This window comes from Hydra vulgaris, chromosome 09, assembly GCF_038396675.1.
Source record: "Hydra vulgaris chromosome 09, alternate assembly HydraT2T_AEP".
In the NCBI taxonomy this organism is placed as follows: domain Eukaryota; kingdom Metazoa; phylum Cnidaria; class Hydrozoa; order Anthoathecata; family Hydridae; genus Hydra; species Hydra vulgaris.
Window position 1 is genome coordinate 61,126,520 of NC_088928.1, and position 22,887 is coordinate 61,149,406.

The 22,887-nt window shown below is 28.1% G+C and overlaps 1 protein-coding gene and 1 long non-coding RNA gene across 2 annotated transcripts in view; both read right to left on the reverse strand.

Moving 5' to 3' along the window:
* Window positions 1-4,873: 4,873 nt before the first annotated feature.
* Window positions 4,874-11,615, reverse strand: LOC136085148 (uncharacterized). Its single transcript, XR_010641121.1, has 3 exons — window positions 11,341-11,615; window positions 5,361-5,429; window positions 4,874-5,019 (listed from the first exon to the last, which is right to left on the reverse strand). It is a non-coding gene; the product is annotated as an uncharacterized LOC136085148 (long non-coding RNA).
* A 1,460-nt stretch (window positions 11,616-13,075) lies between these two features.
* LOC101236630 (mucosa-associated lymphoid tissue lymphoma translocation protein 1) overlaps window positions 13,076-22,887 on the reverse strand; it is an 85,223-nt gene continuing 75,411 nt past the window's right edge. Inside the window, exons 14-15 of the mRNA XM_065806254.1 lie at window positions 14,306-14,466; window positions 13,076-13,622 (exon numbers count right to left, since the gene is read on the reverse strand). Coding sequence (XP_065662326.1) covers window positions 13,335-13,622; window positions 14,306-14,466 — 449 coding nt within the window. The 3' untranslated portion in view covers window positions 13,076-13,334. The remainder of the gene's footprint in view (window positions 13,623-14,305; window positions 14,467-22,887) is intronic.

Sequence of the window (22,887 nt, forward strand, 5' to 3'; positions counted from 1 at the left end):
TAACTTTAATTTGTTTACAGCTAAAGATGAAATATTACAAGTTGTGCCATTATGGTTAGCTACAAATGAATAATCATTGAAAATTACTAAAATAAATAATGGAACACCAAGTTTGTACATTTTTGATTGTATTTGTAAACTTTTTTTATTAAGCTGGAAAACAATAACATCGTTATTATCACTTAACAAAGATTGAATATCGTCAAATATAAGTTCATCCTCTTTTAGAAAATCATTTAACTTATCTGGTAAAATGCTTCGAAAACCGCTTGAAGTTACAGTTTTTCTAACTTTACTTGCTGGTGTGGCTAAACAACTAGGCAGAATATTTTTAAAAACAGATGGTGGGTTTAAAGGTCATTGCTTCCCATATTTGCTTTCAAAAGGTGCTTCATTTGGCCAATGCAGTTGACATACTGCTGTATAGTCTGTAACAATAAAACCAGTTCTTAGGATAGCTTTACTACATCTTTTTCTCTCCTCTAGATTCTTCGGGAATTTATAAATTGATATTTTTGTTGTAGTTGAGTATTGATATTTTTGTTGTAATTGTAATTGATATTGTAGTTGTAGTTGTATAAATTGATATTTTTGTTGTAGTTGAAATAGTTCGACTTGCAAAGAGATACACAGCATTTTAAAGGCATTTTTAAGGCATTTTAATTATTATAAAAACTTATCATTAGTTTGACAATATTATTACCTTACAATGTTAACGCCTTGAACCTTACAACGTTATCGTCTTGAAGTTGCGCTATCTAATTTATAAACCGATCAAATTTTAAAGATTTATTAAACAAGCGTGAACACAAACTTTCGTCTAATGTTAAAAGATGAAAATGCAAACATAGTATTAGGAATTGGCCTTCAGTTTAACAACTTTGTTGTGTAATGTCAAGGCCTGTTATTATAGAAGGCCGCGGTCACACATAATATAATATTCTGAAACTAATAAACAAACATCTAAATCTCTACAAGTAAATTTATTCTTTGATCATTACCTTCATATCCTATCTTATTTTCATATCATAATCTATTATGGTATTATTTAAATAACATATCACAACAATATTATTAAATTTGTGATGTTCAAATATCATATGAACATTCTCTAACATGTTCATATGATATTTGAATATAGTTCTTGAGTATATTATCTGTAAACAATTAACTGATGCAAGTTCAAATGTTTTCAAAAACCAAGCATGCATGCATGGGACACTGCAGTGTCCCACAAAGAAATGCTGGTTTGAAAGTCAAATTTTCTTTATTAAAAAAAAATATTAAAATAGGGGGGAGATAGGGAGGTTTCTGTAACTTTTTTTAGGTTCCAAAACTTTTAACTTTATATATAATAAGGTTCATAAAACTTAAGGGACTTACAAAGTACATTGAGGAACAAAAACAGGAATTTACATAAACTTTTCAATTTTTAATCTGGAGTACCAGTGTAATTGGGAAAAAAGTCTCTGGGTCCAGTATTCAAAGTAATACGATCTAAAGTAATATATAAATTAAATTAAATGCTTTAAAATGCATGCAGTTATACATATAACTCCTGATAGTTAACTATAAGTATAACTAGTTATACATAAAATTTATTATATATAAACTTATTTTTTAAGGTTATGCTTGAACAAATTAGTACCAATTAATTCAAATTCAAGATTTAGTTCAAGTTCAAGTTCTTATTTGTTCATTGTTTTTTCACTATTTTATATTTATTTGTTCAAATTTGTTAACTAGTACTAATTCTTACTACAGTAAGAATATTTATCATTGTTGAACATGATTTTATTAGTAACTTAATTTTAATTTCAACATATTTTGACAACACCCTTTACATTTTAAATGATGACAGCTTTACTTTTCTATTGATGTTAAATTTATTACGTTTCAATAACTCAGATTGAATTTTAACTGAATTATTGTAAGCTTTGTAAGGGTTTGTTGTATATCAAATGGCGTTGTAAATAAAGTAAAAATAATATATATATATATATATATATATATATATATATATATATATATATATATATATATATATATATATATATATATATATATATATATATATATATATATATATATGCATATATATATATATATATATATATACATATATATATATATATATATATATATATATATATATATATATATATATATATATATATATATATATATATATATATATATATATATATATATATATATATACATATATATATATATATATATATATATATATTATTTAGGCTATGGGATCATCCATTAATAATGCCAGTAGATAGAGGGGCAGTGTGAGTTTAACAATAATTGACAATGGGGAGGGGATGTTGAGACCAAAATAATGTCAATTAAAAAATGGAATTAAAAGAAAAAGTAAAATATTTTATTTAAAAAAAAATTAAAACAATTTATGCTAGCTATGTAGTTAATTTATATTAGCTAGCTATGAGCAGGTTTAAGAGGTATTTACACCAACAATGTGGTCTATAAAATTTTTGCTTTTGTTGCTTAAAACTGTAGAGGATCATAGGAAAAACAATTTAAATTCAGAAATTAGCTTGCTTATCTGAAAGAACAATTTATGTTTTTTTTTTTTTACATTTAGTACTGTTGAGAATAAATGTATAAATGAACCAGAAAAAAATTGATGGTATATGCATTTTTTATATTATATTAACAATTCAGATATACCATCATAATATGATAACAAAAAATGACATCATTTTTAATGGGAGATGGCAAAAAAATTGACTGAGTTTGATAGGGTGAAGGGTGAAGGTGTTCAATAAACCGGGTCATCATCTGACATCATTATGCATAGATGACCCTATGATTTAGGTAAAATAAGTAATCAATTTGCCATATTTCTCTTTAGAAAGTGTAAGAAAAAAGCACTGTTATGCTGAGAACCTACCTATTGAGCAAGCTTTGACCACCTATTTTATAAATTTGAGAGACAGAAGTGGAAGTGCGAATCACAAAAGAACTAATAACAAAGCTCTAAATTGATTTTAACTTTGTAGACTAACATTAATATAGTATTTAGAAATAATAAATGAAGTTTACATGATTTTTATAATTTGTATTTATTTCCATTAATTATCGTTGTCAGTCTCTATTTTATAAAATGAATTAAAAAACTATTTATTTATAATATAATAATAATACATAAATACTAGTTTCCTAATCATCACAATGTTAATGGTATTCATTTTAAAGTGAAATTTTGTATCAATTTTATTGTTTTAATGTTTTATATATATATATATATATATATATATATATATATATATATATATATATATATATATATATATATATATATATAAATTCGTAAAAAACACTTATCTAACTTTTATCTTCGACTTGAAGTTTCACCATTGCTGGTGAAACTTCAAGTCGAAGTTTCACCAGCAATGGTGCAGGATCATCAGGAAGAGTTCCTGATGATCCAGCAATGGATCACTCCACAATGGATCACACTGAGCACTCTTCCTGATGATCCAGCAATGGTGAAACTTCAAGTCGAAGATAAAAGTTAGATAAGTGTTTTTTACTAATTTATTATTGCTCTGTTCTTTAAGAACATTGAGCACTCTATTTGTAAAATACACTAACATAATTTACATATATATATATATATATATATATATATATATATATATATATATATATATATATATATATATATATATATATATATTATTTTTACTTTATTTACAACACCATTTGATATACAACCCCTACGAAGCTTACAATAATTCAGTTAAGATTCAATCTGAGTTATTGAAACGTAATAAATTTAACATCAATAGAAAAGTAAAGCTGTCATCATTTAAAATATAAAGGGTGTTGTCAAAATATGTTGAAAATAAAATTGAGTTACTAATAAAATCACGTTCAACAATGATAAACATTCTTACTGTAGTAAAAAATAGTACTAACTGATAAATTTGAACAAATAAATATAAAATTAACAAAAAAAAAATGAATAAATAAGAACTTTAACTTGAACTTTAAGTAAATCTTGAATTTGAATTAATTGGTACTAATTTGTTCAAGCATAACCTTAAAAAATAAGTTTTTATAACAAATTATATGTATAACTAGTTATACATATAGTTAACTATCAGGAGTTATATGTATAACTATATGCATTTTAAAGCATATTATTTTATTTAAACATCACTTTAGATCATATTACTTTGAAAACTGGACCCTGAGACTTTATTCTCAATAACACCCCAGTGAAAAAGCGCACATGGGATACGCGTGGATTTTTCCCATATGTAACCCATGTGGGGATTATTATTTTGTCCCATGTGGGTTTCATATGGTAAATCCCACATGGATTCCATATGGTAAATCCCACATGGGATACGCGTGGGTTTTTACCATATGTAACCCATATGGGGATTATTATTTTGTCCCATGTGGGTTTCATATGGTAAATCCCACATGGGTTTTATGTGGTAAATTCTACATGGGATATAGGTGGAAAATACTACATGTTATAGATCTTAAATGCCACATATTTTAATCCAAATGGTATAAAAGTAGTCAATACTAGACAAATGAAAGTCTGAATGCTTCTATGATAATTTTTAAAATTCTTTTAATTTAAAAATTACTTAAATAGTAATTTAAAATTAATCATCGAAGCTTTCAGAGAGGCCCAACTAAATCTGGTATTTGCTACTTTATCCCATTTAGTATTCAAAATGTGTAGCATTTTTGATCTTCTACATGTGATGTTTTCCACCTATAACCTATGTTGGATTTACCTTAAACTATTATGACGAAATTTTATAAAATTAAAAAACGTGTTGCAAAATGAATTTATTTTAAAATAAATGCTATTATTCAATACATCCAAAATGAATATTAAAAATATTATTTTTTCTTTTGCGATTTACACGCCGTTTTTTGTCGATTGAATTAATTGAATCGCTTCGGCTTGCATAATACCAAGGTTTTTAGTATCTTCTAACTTTCTTCAAACATTTTCTAAAAAAAAAATATAAATACAAAAATATATAAATATATATATATATATATATATATAAATATATATAAATATATATATATATATATATATATATATATATATATATATTTATGTATATATATATATATATATATATATAGAGAGAGAGAGAGAGAGAGAGAGAGTGAGAGAGAGAGAGACAGAGAGAGAGTGTGAGAGAGAGAGAAAGAGAGAAAGAGAGAAAGAGAGAGCAATTTTAATAAGGAACCTTATTAGTCGAGCAATTTTAATTATTAGCCAGGTTGAAGTCATTAATGACTACAATATTTCACAAATAATTATTTCCTAATTTATTACTTACAATGACTAACGTGTTATGGGTAATTGAACACATATTATGCGTAATGAGCTTGAACCCATGAGGAGAATCCTGAAAAAAAGTGATCAATTAGGATAAGTAGTTAAATAAAAAAACAAAAAAACCTACTTTGTAAAAACCTACTTTTTCAATGCAAAAGTATCTTTACTTTTTCGTCACACACACGGCCTTCTATAATAACAGGCCTTGACATCGCTAAAAAATGCCGTTGATTCAAGCAAAAAAAATGTTTTATCAAAATATCTCAACAGGGTAAATATTTACAAATCCAAACATATTGAGAGACATATAGGCTAATGAGAAAATAAAAAACATAACAAGTAAATAGCATAACAAATTACAAAACTAATTTTCACATAAATTATGATAGCTTTAGTATTTTGGGAGTGGTAATTAGTGAGTAAGTCTTTAGCAGATTATTAGAATATACTCTGCATTGTTTTTTTGTGATTTTAAATTTATATTTAGCAGCAATGAACTGAAACTGAGTAACACAAAATGTTCTGCATAAAGGGTCAGTAGCACCTTGAAAAAAAAAGCAAAATATTGACCATTAGAAAAGAGTATCAGAAGGAATTTCAAGTCCGCCTCTGTTTAGGCTATACAGATAACTTCCATATTTATAATAATAATTGGTAGAATCATCATAAATTTTTATTTCGCTTTTTTGCACATAGCCAGCTATGTAAACTATAGCCACTAATGTAGATTTATTAACTGAGCTTTCAAGATCATGTATATTAAACAGAAGTTCTTTTTCATCAGTAGAAATATCTCTAGAACATATGTCACAAGTATGACTATCGATACCATCAACAGGAATGTCAAGTTGTAATATCAATTTAGTATGTTGAATATTAATTTTTTCAATTACAGATTTAGCGTTTATAAAGTAAGTACCTCCAAATCCCTGTCGAAGCTTAGAAAAAGCTTTTTCAAGTGGATCTGTTGAAAACCAACCTAATAAGACATACTTAGCTCCATTACTCAACAAAGTTTCTATGAGATCAGTAAAGCCATAACATGAATGCGCTATTGCATTGCTAGTATCTAGCGTAAGCTGTTTTGCACGCTTACCTGTAGAGTTTCATAAAATTTGATAGTTCAGCAATATCTCGTAGCAGTTGTAACTGTTGATCACCAGCTGAATGGATTTCTCCGCATAATTCATTTTTAAACCGAATGCCAGCACCAGGTGCTTTGACATTAACAACATTCGAAAAAAAATTATTTTTTAAATAAATACAGCAGTACCTTCAAATGCTTTATTTTCAATCTCTTCAAAAATTGAAGTTCGTCAGTCTTTTCTGTCAACCAATTGTTTCGTATAGATTTTATGAGATGCACATAATCATACAATAAATATATACCTGATGTTGTTAACCTGATGTTGTTAACCTGATGTTGGTTTACTATCAACTGTTTTAAACATTCCAAAAAATCTTTGATTTACACCGTTACCATCAGTAATTATTACTAGTGTCTTACCATTTTCAATATTATTTATCGTATCAACAATTTGTTGACATTGAGCAAACTGAAATTCAGAGGAAAGATTTGCAACAGGTTGAGCTCTACATATAAATTCTGGACCTCCAAAAAGACATTTAATCATAAATGATGAAATTGTTTTAGCTAACTTTTCAGGGTAGTTTACTGCTTGACCAAACAAAGCACCTCTTTGGTAAAGTAAAGAAGCTTTGACATAGACCTCATCAATTAGTAGTATGGAAGTTCTTTTCAATGGATTTAAATTCATAAAAATACTATTTATGAAACTTAGGTCCTCCATTGAGTTTATTTTTGAAGTCAATCGTGTTAAAATCCTTATACTTGGTAACTTGTAGTCAATACACAAACAATCATATAAACTTCGTCGCATAACAAAATACTCATATGCTCTACATATAATATCTGAAGTATATAAAACTTCACCAACATTAATTTTTCTCATAGCATTAAGGTGTTCGAATAGAATATTTGACTGAAGCGAACTTTCTTTATTTTTTAAAAATCTAACTGCTTCAAATAAAGATGATTTTGTTTTTATTAACTTTAATTTGTTTACAGCTAAAGATGAAATATTACAAGTTGTGCCATTATGGTTAGCTACAAATGAATAATCATTGAAAATTACTAAAATAAATAATGGAACACCAAGTTTGTACATTTTTGATTGTATTTGTAAACTTTTTTTATTAAGCTGGAAAACAATAACATCGTTATTATCACTTAACAAAGATTGAATATCGTCAAATATAAGTTCATCCTCTTTTAGAAAATCATTTAACTTATCTGGTAAAATGCTTCGAAAACCGCTTGAAGTTACAGTTTTTCTAACTTTACTTGCTGGTGTGGCTAAACAACTAGGCAGAATATTTTTAAAAACAGATGGTGGGTTTAAAGGTCATTGCTTCCCATATTTGCTTTCAAAAGGTGCTTCATTTGGCCAATGCAGTTGACATACTGCTGTATAGTCTGTAACAATAAAACCAGTTCTTAGGATAGCTTTACTACATCTTTTTCTCTCCTCTAGATTCTTCGGGAATTTATAAATTGATATTTTTGTTGTAGTTGAGTATTGATATTTTTGTTGTAATTGTAATTGATATTGTAGTTGTAGTTGTATAAATTAACATTTTTGTTGTAGTTGAGATAGTTTGACTTGCAAAGAGGTACAAAGCATTTTAAAGGCATTTTAATTATTAAAAAAACTTATTGTTAGTTTGAAAATATTGTTACCTTACAATGTAACGCCTTGAACCTTACAACGTTATCGTCTTGAAGTTGCCCTATCTAATTTATAAACCAATCAAATTTTAAAGATTTATTAAAAAAGCGCAAACACAAACTTTTGTCTAATGTTAAAAGATGAACACAGTATTAGGAATTGGCCTTCAGTTTAACAACTTTGTTGCGCGATGTCAAGGCCTGTTATTATAGAAGGCCGTGGTCACACATAATATAATATTCTGAAACTAATAAACAAATCTAAATCTAAATTTCTATAAGTAAATTTATTCTTTGATCATTGCCATCATATTCTATCTTATTTTCATATCATAATCTATTATGGTATTATTTATATAATATATCACATCAATATTATTAAATTTGTGATGTTCAAATATCATATGAACATTCTTTAACATCATTCTTTAACATGTTCATATGATATTTGAATATAGTTCTTGAGTATATTATCTGCAATGTTGCAACTATGTTGTTAAAAACCAAGCATGCATGCATGGGACACTGCAGTGTCCCACAAAGAAATGCTGGTTTGAAAGTCAAATTTTCTTAATTTAAAAAAAAAATTAAAATAGGGGGGAGATTTCTGTAACTTTTTTTAGGCTCCAAAACTTTTAACTTTATATATAATAAGGTTCATAAAACTTAAGGGACTTACAAAGTACGTTGAGGAACAAAAACAGGATATTTACAGAAACTTTTCAATTTTTAATCTGGAGTATCACAGTGTAATTGGGAATAAAGTCTCTGGGTCCAGTATTCAAAGTATCATGATCTAAAGTAATATATAAATTAAATAAAGTGCTTTAAAATGCATGCAGTTAAACATATAACTCCTGATAGTTAACTATATGTATAACTAGTTATACATAAAATTTATTATATATAACTTATTTTTTAAGGTTATGCTTGAACAAATTAGTACCAATTAATTCAAATTTAAGATTTAGTTCAAGTTCAAATTCTTATTTGTTCATTGTTTTTTCACTATTTTATATTTATTTGTTCAAATTTGTTAACTAGTGCTAATTCTTACTATAGTAAGAATATTTATCATTGTTGAACGTGATTTTATTAGTAACTTAATTTTACTTTTAACATATTTTGACAACACCCTTTACATTTTAAATGATGACAGCTTTTCTATTGATGTTAAATTTATTACATTTCAATAACTCAGATTGAATTTTAACTGAATTATTGTAAGCTTTGTAAGGGTTTATTGTATATCAAATGGTGTTGTAAATAAAGTAAAAAACAATGTATATGTATATATATATATATATATATATATATATATATATATATATATATATATATATATATATATATATATATATATATATATATATATATAGTATTTAGGCTATGGGATCATCCTTAAATGATGCCAGTAGATAGAGGGGCAGTGTGAGTTTAACAATAATTGACAATGGGGAGGGGATGTTAAGAATTGAATTTTGAATTAAAAATTGAATTAAAAAAAAAGTAAAATATTTTATTTTTAAAAAAAGTAAAACAAATTATGCTAGCTGTGAGCAGGTTTTAGAGGTATTTACACCAACAATGTGGTCTAAAAACTTCTTGCTTTTGTTGCTTAAAACTGTAGAGGATCATAGGAAAAACAATTTAAATTCAGAAATTAGCTTGCTTATCTGAAAGAACAATTTATGTTTTTTTTTTTTGCTTTTAGTACTGTTGAGAATAAATGTATAATTGAACCAGAAAAAAATTGATGGTATATGCATTTTTTATGTTATATTAACAATTCAGATATACCATTATATAATGATAACAAAAACTGACATCATTTTCAATGGGAGATGGCAAAAAAATGACTGAGTTTGATAAAGGGTGAAGGTGTTCAATAAACCGGGTCATCATCTGACATCATTATGCATAGATGACCCTATGATTTAGGTAAAATAAGTAATCAATTTGCCATATTTCTCTTTAGAAAGTGTAAAAAAAAAGCATTGTTATGCTGAGAACCTACTTATTGAGCAAGCTTTGACCACCTATTTTATAAACTTGAGAGACAGAAGTGGAAGTGCGAATCGCAAAAGAACTAATAACAATGCTCTAAATTGATTTTAACTTTGTAGACTAACATTAATATAGTATTTAGAAATAATAAATGAAGTTTACATGATTTTTATAATTTCTATTTATTTCCATTAATTATCAGTTGTCAGTCTCTATTTTATAAAATGAATTAAAAAACTATTTATTTATAGTATAATAATAATACATAAATACTAGTTTCCTAATGCTATTATCATCACAATGTTAATGGTATTTAAAGTGAAATTTTGTTTTAAAGTGAAATTTTGTATCAATTTTATTGTTTTAATGTTGAAACTTAATAAATTTAACATCAATAGAAAAGTAAAGCTGTCATCATTTATAATATAAAGGGTGTTGTCAAAATATGTTGAAAATAAAATTAAGTTACTGATAAAATCACGTTCAACAATGATAAACATTCTTACTGTAGTAAAAAATAGTACTAACTGATAAATTTGAACGGATGGATATAAAATTAACAAAAACAATGAATAAATAAGAACTTTAACTTGAACTTTAACTAAATCTTGAATTTGAATTAATTGGTACTAATTTGTTCAAGCATAACTTTAAAAAATAACTAGTTATACATATAGTTAACTATCAGGAGTTATATGTATAACAATATGCATTTTAAAGCATATTATTTTATTTAAACATTACTTTAGATCATATTACTTTGAAAACTGGACCCAGAGGCTTTATTCCCAATAACACTGTGGTACTCCAGATTAAAAATTGAAAAGTTTCTGCAAATATCCTGTTTTTATTCCTAAATGTAGTTCGTAAGTCCCTCAAGTCTTAAGGACCTTATTATATCTAAAGTTGGAAGTTTTGGAGCATAAAAAAAGTTACAGAAACCCATCTCCATTATTTTTTCATCCTTTTTTTTTCTTTTTTTAATAAAGAAAACTGGGAATTCTTTGACTTTTAAACCTGCATTTCTTTGTGGGACACTGCAGTGTCTCATGCATGCAAGATTGGTTTTTGACAACATTTCAACTTGCATCAGTTAATTGTTTGCAAATAATTTACTCAAGATCTATATTCGAATAACTGTTGTATTATCCTGATAATACGTCTATTTGCACAAATCTTAATCTTATTTCTATAAAGAAAGATAAACATTATTCGTGGTACTTACATTCCTGCTTGCCATTCTCTATATTATTACAAAATACTTTCACACAGTAAAAACTAACGCAATGCAATGTCGATTTAAAAAAATTTTTTTAGTTTTTTTTTAAAAGTTTTTTTTTAGTTTCCAGCTTTCAAATTAATTCCCATGCAAATCCCACAGGAAACCCACGTGGGATTTCCCATGTGTGTAAATACCATATGGTTCCCACATGTAACCCATGTGGGATTACCCACATGGGTTTAAGGTGACAAATTTCCATACGGATACCACATGGGAAAATCCGTCCCGCGTAAATCCCGTCGATCCCACACGGAACCCACGCGGAACCCATGTGGGACGCGGTTTTATTTTTCACTGGGACAGCGTACTGAACGGTGAGCGCTAGCGTTAAAAAATATCTACCTGTCACACCGGTTCTAGAATTCGACAAATCATTAACAAACCAGATTCTTTTTCTTTATATTGTTGATGCGACGTTTCTTACCAATACCTGTTACAAATTATACTGTTGAAGGAAAGGCAGATTGACATAGCAAACACAAATGCATCAGTTATTGCCTTCAAACAGTCAGATGAACCATATAAGTTGAGAGATCTGAGTCTGATAACAGCATTAATATGATTATTAATTTTTTCTTTATAAAAGTTACTTGTTATTGTTATATTCTCTGACACTGAACTGCAAGATAAATTAGCACTAATATAAATGAAAATATTGGTTAATAATAATAGCGTTCATACAATATCATTGAAGTATAAAAGAGGCAAATGATAAGTACCTTGAGGAAACAGGGCAAAAAATGCAAAGGCCTAGAACTTAGGTTACCCATATCATAAAGCATTGAAATTTTATAATACTTTGGGTAATTTACCGAAGAATACACTATATTTGAAATCAAACGTATATTTAGGTGTAACTAAGGAAAAAAAGAAAAAATTTTTTAGTTAATCGAAAACGTCCTGGTTAAAACTAAAGGATAGTCTCGATATACAACAGAACTTTGACCTCGATTATTGTTATCCAGTTATTGGGACAGTAGAAACCTGGGAAGTTTTTCGAATAAAATCGGTTTGATTAGCCATTTAAAATACTCTTTAAAATTTCTTTAGTAAATGTGTAAAACAATTGTCTTTTTTTGGAAAGGTTTTTCTGCAATAGACGCCGGCCAACGCAACGTTTGGTCAACCTTATTGTGCTAGTTGGACAGATTAAGTTATTATCAAACATTTTTTTTTAAATACTGTGATATACTTTGTATATAAGTTCAAAGCTTAAAAAAAAAAAATGACACTCAAAAAGTAAATAATTGAATTTAAAATAATTGAATTTAAAAACCAGGTTAAAGTTTCGAAATAAAAAAAACAAAAACTTCAAAAAATCACACTTTAGACTAATTTTTAAACTTTTCTGCCAAAGTTGTTGTGAAACATTCACAAATATCACTGTCCGGTTTTTACTATAAAGTGTTTTGCACACAGAACATATTTTAAAATCAATTCAAAAATTTTTATTTTTGGCACTTAGCCCGGTTTTTATATTTAGTTTTCAATTACTGAACAAAGTACACAAGCCAAAGTAAAAAAAGTGCTTCAAAGTTAATAAAAAAGTTGCCTCTTAGATGGCTGCTTAGAAAGAGCCTTTAAAGTGTGTCTAAAAATATTAAAATAAAAATAAAAACTAAAACCTGGCAAAATAGCAGAGTCCTTTGAAGACAACAACGGAACAAAAAACAACTAGTTTAAAGAGAAAAAAAATTTAAAAAATAATTTAGTTAGAAACTTTTACATCTGACTTTAGCAGAATATATATAAAACCTATAAAATTTCATAATGGAAATATAAAGAAAATATATAAAATCCTTTATAGGAAATAAAACTAAAATTTCGAAATACAATAAATATATAAATGATAAATTGTTGTAAAAAGCAAAAGTAATTTAATGATATTTTATAAACAGTCTGCAATTTTTACATAAAATTTTAAATACTAATTTTTATCACACCCAAGTGTTTTTATGCCCTGGAAAATTTTCTTCGCAAATCCATTTATGGAATTCTCGAAAGTGGGCGGATATAAGCGGAAATCCCGCATCAATTTTTACTTCCAATGGAAAAAAGTCGCTAGTGTGATTGTCAGTTTTTATACGATATTGCAATTGGAAAACTAATAAAAGATTGCTCGTAATTTTCTGAATATCTTTAACAATGAAATCGTGAATTTCCGTCCATTCATCATTTCTAGGTCTTACGATGTTGCAAACTGGTTTGTCAATTATGACAAGATCCTACAAATAAAAAAATAATAACAGTTATAAACGCATACCAAACAACAACATATAAACGTTACATTACAACGTGTTAAAGACATACCAAACATAATCAGATCACATATTAAGCATTTTATATGGTAGTAAGCAAACTAACGAACTAATGAAATTGGAAAAAAAATATAAAAAAAACTTTGTTTAACTCAAGGCTTACTTATTAATTGACAATAAATATCAAATGACTCGCAGTGTTTAGCGCATTGATAGGTTTTGTTTGAGTAAAGTTAAATAATTGTGATTTATATAAATTGGCTAATACTGTAATATATTAAAAATTACCGATTGGGTTATGGTTTAAAAAATCTATTTATATTTTGTGGGGCGTGTAAATTTTGTGTAAATTTAAATCATTTTTTTAAATTTAAGCCAAACAAAATATTTACAAAGAAACTCTTTTTAAATATTAAAAAAACAATAACAAAAAACATTTGTACATATTAAAGTTGAACGTTAAAATTTAAAAAAAATCTGTTTATGAAATATTACCATTATTCATTAACAAAGCATTATTTAATATTAATACTAATCTAACATTACTTAATTAAAATATTAGCCTTACATTGTTAAACATTGGTATTAAAATTGTTTAATATTATTTGAGCCTAAAATTGTTCAATAAAATAAATAAAAAATGAACTAACTGATCCATTTAAAAGTTGAACATCGTGAAGTTCTAGAGTCTGCTCATTGCAATTTTTCATGAATACGTTTATGCGAAGTTTGTTGCTAAACAAAGCTTGATACGCAAACTTTAAAATTACAGATTCTTCATTTTTTTTGAAAAATTGCGGGTCGGGGGGAACTAAAATAAAAACAAAATATAGCAATTTCTCAAATATAAAAAATTTCATGTCAACATAAAGATCTTGACAATAATTTAATATCAATAATAATAATTTGATATCAATAATATCAAAATTATATATTCGATAAATTAAAATTTCAATTGAACTCTTTTTTTAAGATTTCAATCAAGTCTTTTTTCTAGTGTTCAATAGAAATCTCAAAATATAAATCTTATATAATTTATAATTATAATGAATTATTTACATTATAACTATAAACTATATAATATAAAACAGACGATAACTTTTACTTTCAGGAATTAGAATATTATTAATACTTGTGTTTTAAATACCAATTATTTTACAATAATGACTTTTGCTTATTATAAATTTTATTTTACTTTTAAATGAAATTAAAAGTAATAGAAAAAAAAAAAAACATTCCTAAAAAACTTAACTAAGCTCAGTTCAAAATTCAAAATTTAATTCAATTAGGAATTTAAATTTGAATTCAAAATACAAATGAAATTTCTTAGCTTTGCAGAGATACATTTATATAAAAAGTATACTTATATATATATATATAAAATATACTTATATATATATATAAAATATACTTATATATATATAATATACTTATATATATATATAAAATATACTTATATATATATATAATATACTTATATATTTCTGATGAATCTTTGTTGATGAAACACAGTGTCAAATGGAAAAATTTTTGTTAAGTGATTTTCTACTAATATATAATTGCTCTGTTCTTTTAAGAACATTGAGCACTCTATTGTGTAGAATACTTTTTGAAGTTGTTTAAATATATATATATATATATATATATATATATATATATATATATATATATATATATATATATATATATATATATATATACATATATATATATATATATATATATATATATATATATATATATATATATATATATATATATAAAATATACTTATATATATATAAAATATACTTATATATATATAAATATACTTATATATATATAAAATATACTTAACACAGCCAATAACGTTTCCGTCATTTAAATCTTGTTGAACCATTATCAACACTTGATTTAATTATTAGTGATGATTCAGATTGGTTCTCAGAAGTTGACCCACTTGGATTTACAAAAACAGGTCAATCAGACTGTGTTAATACTGCTATATTTGCAGTTCATTTCAAAGAAACAGCACTAAAACTCTCGCATCCTCGTCTAATCTGGAGTCAAGACAATTAAGATGCAATATCTACTAAATAGCTTCAAACAACTGGCATACCATGTTTAACGGTCATACAGTTAATGATAATCTCAACTTACTTGTTAATATCTACAAAAAATCCATTGCAGAACAGATACAATCAACTTCAGCTCTAGCTAAAAAAAAAAGATGCACCATGGGCTACACAAGCCATATGTCAGCTTAATAAAAACAACATTCATGAGTGTGAAGTAGAAAAAAAAAAGGTTATCTGAAAATAAAGCGATAAGATTACAAAAGATGTTGCACACAAAAAGTGTGCAACATCTTTTGTAATCCTAATCACACTAACCTACAAAAAATCTATATCCACCGGTGATGTTCCAGATTTGTGGAAAAAATCTAATGTTACACCAATTTTTTAAAAAAGGAATAAACTTCAACCATCAAATTACAGATTAATATTAATAACATCTATAGTCTGCAAAGTCTCATACATGATCGCACAATGAAATTTTTCATAACACAAAATCTTATATCCAAAGCTCAACTGAGCTTAGGATATAAGATATTGGATATAACATGGTTTTGTTCCTAAGCGAGGATGTGTCACAAATCTTCTGGAAGGACATGACATACTAACACAAGGCATGCACTTAGGGTTTACTGTAGATGTTATTTATATAGACTTTGCCAAAGCATTCGACAAAGTCCTACTTAGAGGCTTATTACACAAACTGTAACCTAATGAGATTAGTGACACCCTGCTAAAAAAAGATTGAGAAATGGATGAGCTAAAGAAAATATCATTAGACGAATTAACATCTGAGTGGGTCCCAGTGATTAGCAGTGTGCCACAGGGCTCGGTTCTTGGTCCACTGGTTTTTATCTTATTTATTAATAATTTTTATCTTACTCATTAATGATTTACAGGCACCATTGTAGACCATATAAAACTTCATGCCAATGATGATAAAATTATCGGAGTCATCAACTTGCTGCAAGATGCCACCTTTCTTCAAGCTGTCAAGCTGGTTACACAAGTGACAAATGCCTTTTAACACCAATAAATGCAGAGTTATGAGTGTTGGACGTATTGACAAGTCAACACACTCATACAAAATGAAACAGTCAGATGGAACCCATTGTACATTAAAAGAAACAATAGTTGAATGAGACCTTAAGATTATTGTTTCAAATGATTTAAAGGTCAAAACATAAGTCAAAACAGCAGTCTCAATTGCAAACCAATTGCTTAATTGTCTCAAAAAAGATTTTCGTAGCTGCAGAGTAGTTTTATAGAAACATTGTACCTTGCTTACACAAATCTAGGTTTTGCAGTACAGGTTCGGCAATCAGCAACTTTTACCTCAACCAATCAAAGGTTGCATTGAATGAGAAAGTTTTTTACAAATAGATTAACAAAATACTGGAATGCTCTTCCAAAGGAAGCAGTTGACTCACCTTCTGTACATTTCTTTAAAAAATTTGCATCATAGCTTTCTTGACCAACTGCTTTGTGCGGCTTACCTGTGTCAACATGGAGGAGCCTGATGTAGCTCTCCTTCATTAGTTTAGATTAAATTTATGCTACAATATGTACATAGAATTGTTTTTGTATTCTTCAATATAAACATTTTAGGACATGGGTTATTTAATGTACACTTGTATTTATATGGACTTTATACTAATTTTAAAATAAATAAAATAAATACAAACTATACTTTTATATATATAAAAAACATATATATATATATATATATATATATATATATATATATATATATATATATATATAACATACTTAAATATACACAAACTTATATATATATATAATATGCTTATATATATATATATATATATATATATATATATATATATATATATATATATATATATAAAACATACTTAAATATACACAAACTTATATATATAATATGCTTAGTATAAATTTATATAATTTATTTGTATAATTTGGTTAGTATAAAAGCAGACCCAATGTCAAGTTGGTCAGAATGGGGCAGCTGGTCCTATTGTTCTGTTACTTGTGATAGTGGAATTATGAAAAGAACAAGGTTGTGTTTTGGTACAAATGGTTTATGTGTAGGAAACACTACTGATATAATTGATTGTTCTAGTAATCAAGCGTGTACAGCAAACTGTTTATCAAGTTGGTCAGACTGGAGCAACTGGTCAGAATGTTCTAGTACTTGTGGTACTGGAATTACAAAAAGAACAAGGATGTGCCTTGATCCAAATAAGTCGTGTGTAGAAAGCAGTACTGATGTAGCTGAATGTTACAGCAATCAAACATGTACAGCAAACTCTTTACTAAGTTGGACAGACTGGAGCAGCTGGTCAGATTGTACTAGTTCTTGTGGTACTGGAATTGTAAAAATCTGCTTCATGTCCTGCTGCCTTGTAGGATACGCCTTTTTAGGCAAAAACTAGGAGATGCCAACTCCGATTTAAAACACCCCCTGCCTTGGGGCTCTTGGTTGAGTAAAGGCTAGAGATGGTGTTTCGATAAAAATACTCATCTTGGGCAGATGTTAAATGCACTGGCTACTGTCTTGTAGAAGGCCTCCTAGGCAAAGACTTAAGGGGTAAACAGATTCTACCTGTTGACCAGCTTCGCACCCCTTCTTCATCTATGAGGCTGACGCAGATGTATTTTTAATACATTGTTTCCAGTTTAGGATGTTAAATGCTGGATCTTCTTGATTCAATGCATGGGTTTTGCTTGTGTCTCTGTTTTTATGACTAGGCAACTCATTCTATTCTATCATATCTCCTAATGAGGGTACTCAGTTTTATGGTTCTGAGGCCGGCTGGTAGTCAGGATTCCCGAACTCTGCGGTAGCTCTCAGAGAGGCTGTTTCCATCAACAGCTGAAAAATATCAAAGTATTAACAGTGCCATGTTGCGCATGAATGGTGTCCCTGTTTGTACGTTTGGTGTGCATTGCGGAGGCCACATTTGGAGCCCTTTGTTACGGCTTAGGGTTTATTAGTAGTAATGAGACAATTGCTTGGGCTATTAAACAGTGTTCTGAGTACTATCTATGCTTTGAGTCAAGTTCTTCAATCTAATTTAAAAATGAATAAAGTACCAAAAACTATAAAACACAAAAAACCATCATCATCACCAAGTTCTCTAAACCAATCATTCACTAATATTCATGGTCTTTGAAGTAACTTTTCTTCTGTTGAGTCTACTCAAATTAGTCTCACAAAGACCTACTTGCTCTTTGTGAGACTAATTTGAGTTCAGCTGTCTCATCTTGTGATCTTAGTTTTGATGGTTATCTTCCTCTAATTCGTAAAGACTCCAATAGTCACATGCTTGGCCTAGGCATTTACATTCGTAAGAATTCACCCATTTGTCGTGAAACTAGGTTTGAATCCACAGACTATTCTTTTATGTGCATTTGTTTAGCACCACTTCACTCGATTGCCTTTCTCTTTGTTCTATATCGCTCTCCTTCATCTCAAGACTGCCCACTTTTTGATGATATTTCTGATCATATTGACCAAGCCCTCTCGCTTTATCCATCAGCTAATATAGTTGTTGTTGGTGACTTTAATGCTCACCACTCTGAATGGCTTGGCTCTAGTGTCAGTGATTCGGCAGGCATTAAAGCCCACAACTTTTACCTTTCTCAATCCCTAACTCAAATAGTAAACTTTCCAACTCGCTTTCCAGACAACCTGAATCATTTAGCTTCACTACTCGACTTATGTCTTGTTTCTGATCCTAGTCAGTGCTCAGTTTCTCTACATTCACCCTTAAGTGCTTCTGATCACAGTTTGATCTCTCTAAAACTAATACCTCATACTTTTTCATCACCTGAATCCCCCTATTATCGAACCTCTTACAACTACAGTAAAGATGACTGGGATTCTTTCCGTGATTTTCTTCATGATGGCCCTTGGGTAGAAATCTTTCGTCTTTCTGTCGACAAATGTGCTTCTTACATAACTTCGTGGATTCAGGCTGGCATGGAATCTTTTATTCCCTCTCGACGATTCCAGGTCAAGCCTCACTCTCCTTCATGGTTTTCTTCAAACTGTGCTGCTGCGATTGCCAATCGAAACCGTTACTTCCATATCTATCTGCAAAACAATTCTCTAGAAAACAGACGTCTGTTTATTACTGCTAGAAACAACTGTAAAAAGGTTTTGTCTAACGCCAAAACCCGATATTCTCAGGTCATGAAATCTCGTATCTCCTCTCAAAAATTAGGCTCTCGTGACTTCTGGAGAATCTTTAATATTATCAATAATAAGGGCAAATCTATAATTCCACCTCTCTTGTATGGTTCAGACTTTTGTCACCTCACCTAAAGACAAAGCTGAATTGTTTGCTAAAAACTTTTCATCAATATCATCTCTTGATTCCACTAGTTGCATTCTACCTGATATTGCCAACAAACAGGTTGATCCATTGCTTGACATTCATATCACTCCAGCATCTGTATCTAAAGTGATTTCCTGACGAGACTATTCTACAGCTTGTGGCCCAGACAACATACCTGCTATTGTCTTGCAGAAGTGTTCTCCGGAGCTGTCGTCTATACTCTCAAAACTATTCAACAAGTGCTTATCAGAGTCTTGCTTTCCACCCTGCTGGAAATCCGTTATCCCTATCTTCAAAAATTATGGAGAGCGATCGGATTCGTCTAACTACCGTCCCATAAGTCTTCTTCCTATCATAAGCAAGGTTTTTGAATCTTTAATTAACAAACACTTAATTTCTCATCTTGAATCTAATCACTTACTTTCCGACCATCAATACGGATTTCGATCTTCTCGTTCTACAGCTGATTTGTTAACAGTAATAACTGACAGGTTTTATCGTGCATTAGATAAAGGTGGAGAGGTTAAGGCCATCGCTCTCGACATTTCAAAAGCTTTTGATAAAGTTTGGCATGCTGGTCTACTCCATAAGCTTTCATCTTATGGTGAATCCGGCAACATTTTTAGGATTATTGAATCCTTCCTTTCCAATCATAGCATAAAAGTTGTCCTTGATGGACAGCACTCTTCTTCTTATTCTGTAACTTTAGGGGTTCCTCAAGGTTCTATCCTTGGCCCTATACTCTTTTTAATTTACATTAAATACCTTCCAGATATTCTCTCATCTAAGGTGGCATTGTTTGCTGATGATACTACCATTTATTCTTGTCGTGATAAAAAACCAACACTCTCTGATTGCTTGGAGGGGGCATTTGAGCTTGAAAAGGATCTCACTTCTGCTACAGCATGGGGCTCACAGTGGCTGGTGAACTTTAATTCAGATAAAACTCAATTTTTTTCAGCCAATCGTTATTGCAATAATTTAGATCTTCCTATATTTATGAACGGTGATGTACTCAATGAGTCACCTACTCTTCTTCTTCTAGGATTAACTCTTACTTCCAATCTTTCTTGGAAACCATATATCAAATCAGTTGCAAAATTAGCATCTGCTAAGGTTGCATCTCTTTACCGAGCTTGTCACTTTCTTACTTCGGATTCTATTCTCTATCTCTATAAATCTCAAATTCGGCCTTGTATGGGATACTGTTGCCATATCTGGGACGGTTCTTCTGATGATGCCCTTTCTCTTTTAGACAAGGTGCAAAAATGCATTGTAAACATAGTTGGACCTACTCTTGCAGCCAACCTCCAACCATTATCACATTGTCGTAAAGTTGCTTCTCTTTCTCTTTTCTACAAATACTATAATGGGCACTGCTCTAAAGAGCTAGCGTCTCTTGTGCCATCTACTATAATTCATTCTCATGTTACTCGTCATTCAATTAAGTGTCATCCTTTTTCTGTGACTGTTCCTAAGTGCTGCAAAAACACTTATTCGTCTAGTTTTTTTCCTCGAACATCAGCTCTTTGGAATTCTTTTCCTTCATCTTGCTTTCCTGACTCATATAATTTGCAATCTTTTAAGTCGTCTGTCAATCGTTATCTTGCTCTACAATCTTCATCTTTTCTTTTTCAGTAACTTCCAACTTTAATTAGTGGCTGCTTGCAGCTTTGTTGGAAGCGAAGATGTTTAAAACAAAAACAAAAAAATGCTTATATATATATAAATATTATATATATATATATATATATATATATATATATATATATATATATATATATATATATATATATATATATATATATATATATAAATATATATATATATATATAAATATATATATATATATATATATAAATATATATATATATAAATATATATATATATATATATATATATATATATATATATATATATATATATATATATATATATAACATACTTAAATATACACAAACTTAAATATATAATATGCTTATATATAATATGCTTATATGTATATATAAATATATATATATATATATATATATATATATATATATATAAATAAATATATATATATATATATATATATATAAATATATAAATATATATATATATATATATATATATATATATATATATATATATATATATATATATATATATATAAATAAATATATATATATATATATATAAATATATAAATATATAAATATATATATATATATATATATATATATATATATATATATATATATATATATATATATATATATATATATATATATATATATATATATATGTATATATATATGTAGTTTGTAATCAGGATAATTAATTCAAATTTTCTTAAATAATGTGTTTCAGTGAAAACTCAACTAACTTTACTTTTTAAAGGATTTCTAATATTTAAAAAAAAAATTTTTATGTCATGTTGGTTTCTTAAAAGAAGCAAAATTATATAAAAATAAAAAATAGAATAATTTAAAAAAAATTTCATAGTACATTTCATACTACAATTATTTTAACTGCTAAAAGAACTAGTTTTTAAACTGAAAAATGAAAAAAATGCATTTTTACAATTTAAAAAAAAAAATTGTCAATTTTTTTGAAATGTAAACTCACCTGCCCAAGGCCAAGACACCTACAGACAAGGAGGCTACTTAATGGTGGAGGCTACTTAATTATAACCCTCTCTTAATTATAACCCTCTCTATAACTTCGAAACACAAACCTTTACAAGCAAGGCCGCTGCGTGGAGAAACAAGTTGAGTGCGGTACTACTAGGGATGTGGTGAGGAACTCTTGCTTATGAAGTTAGTGCTCAACTACTACACCACTACTACAATATAATTGTTATTTTTAAAA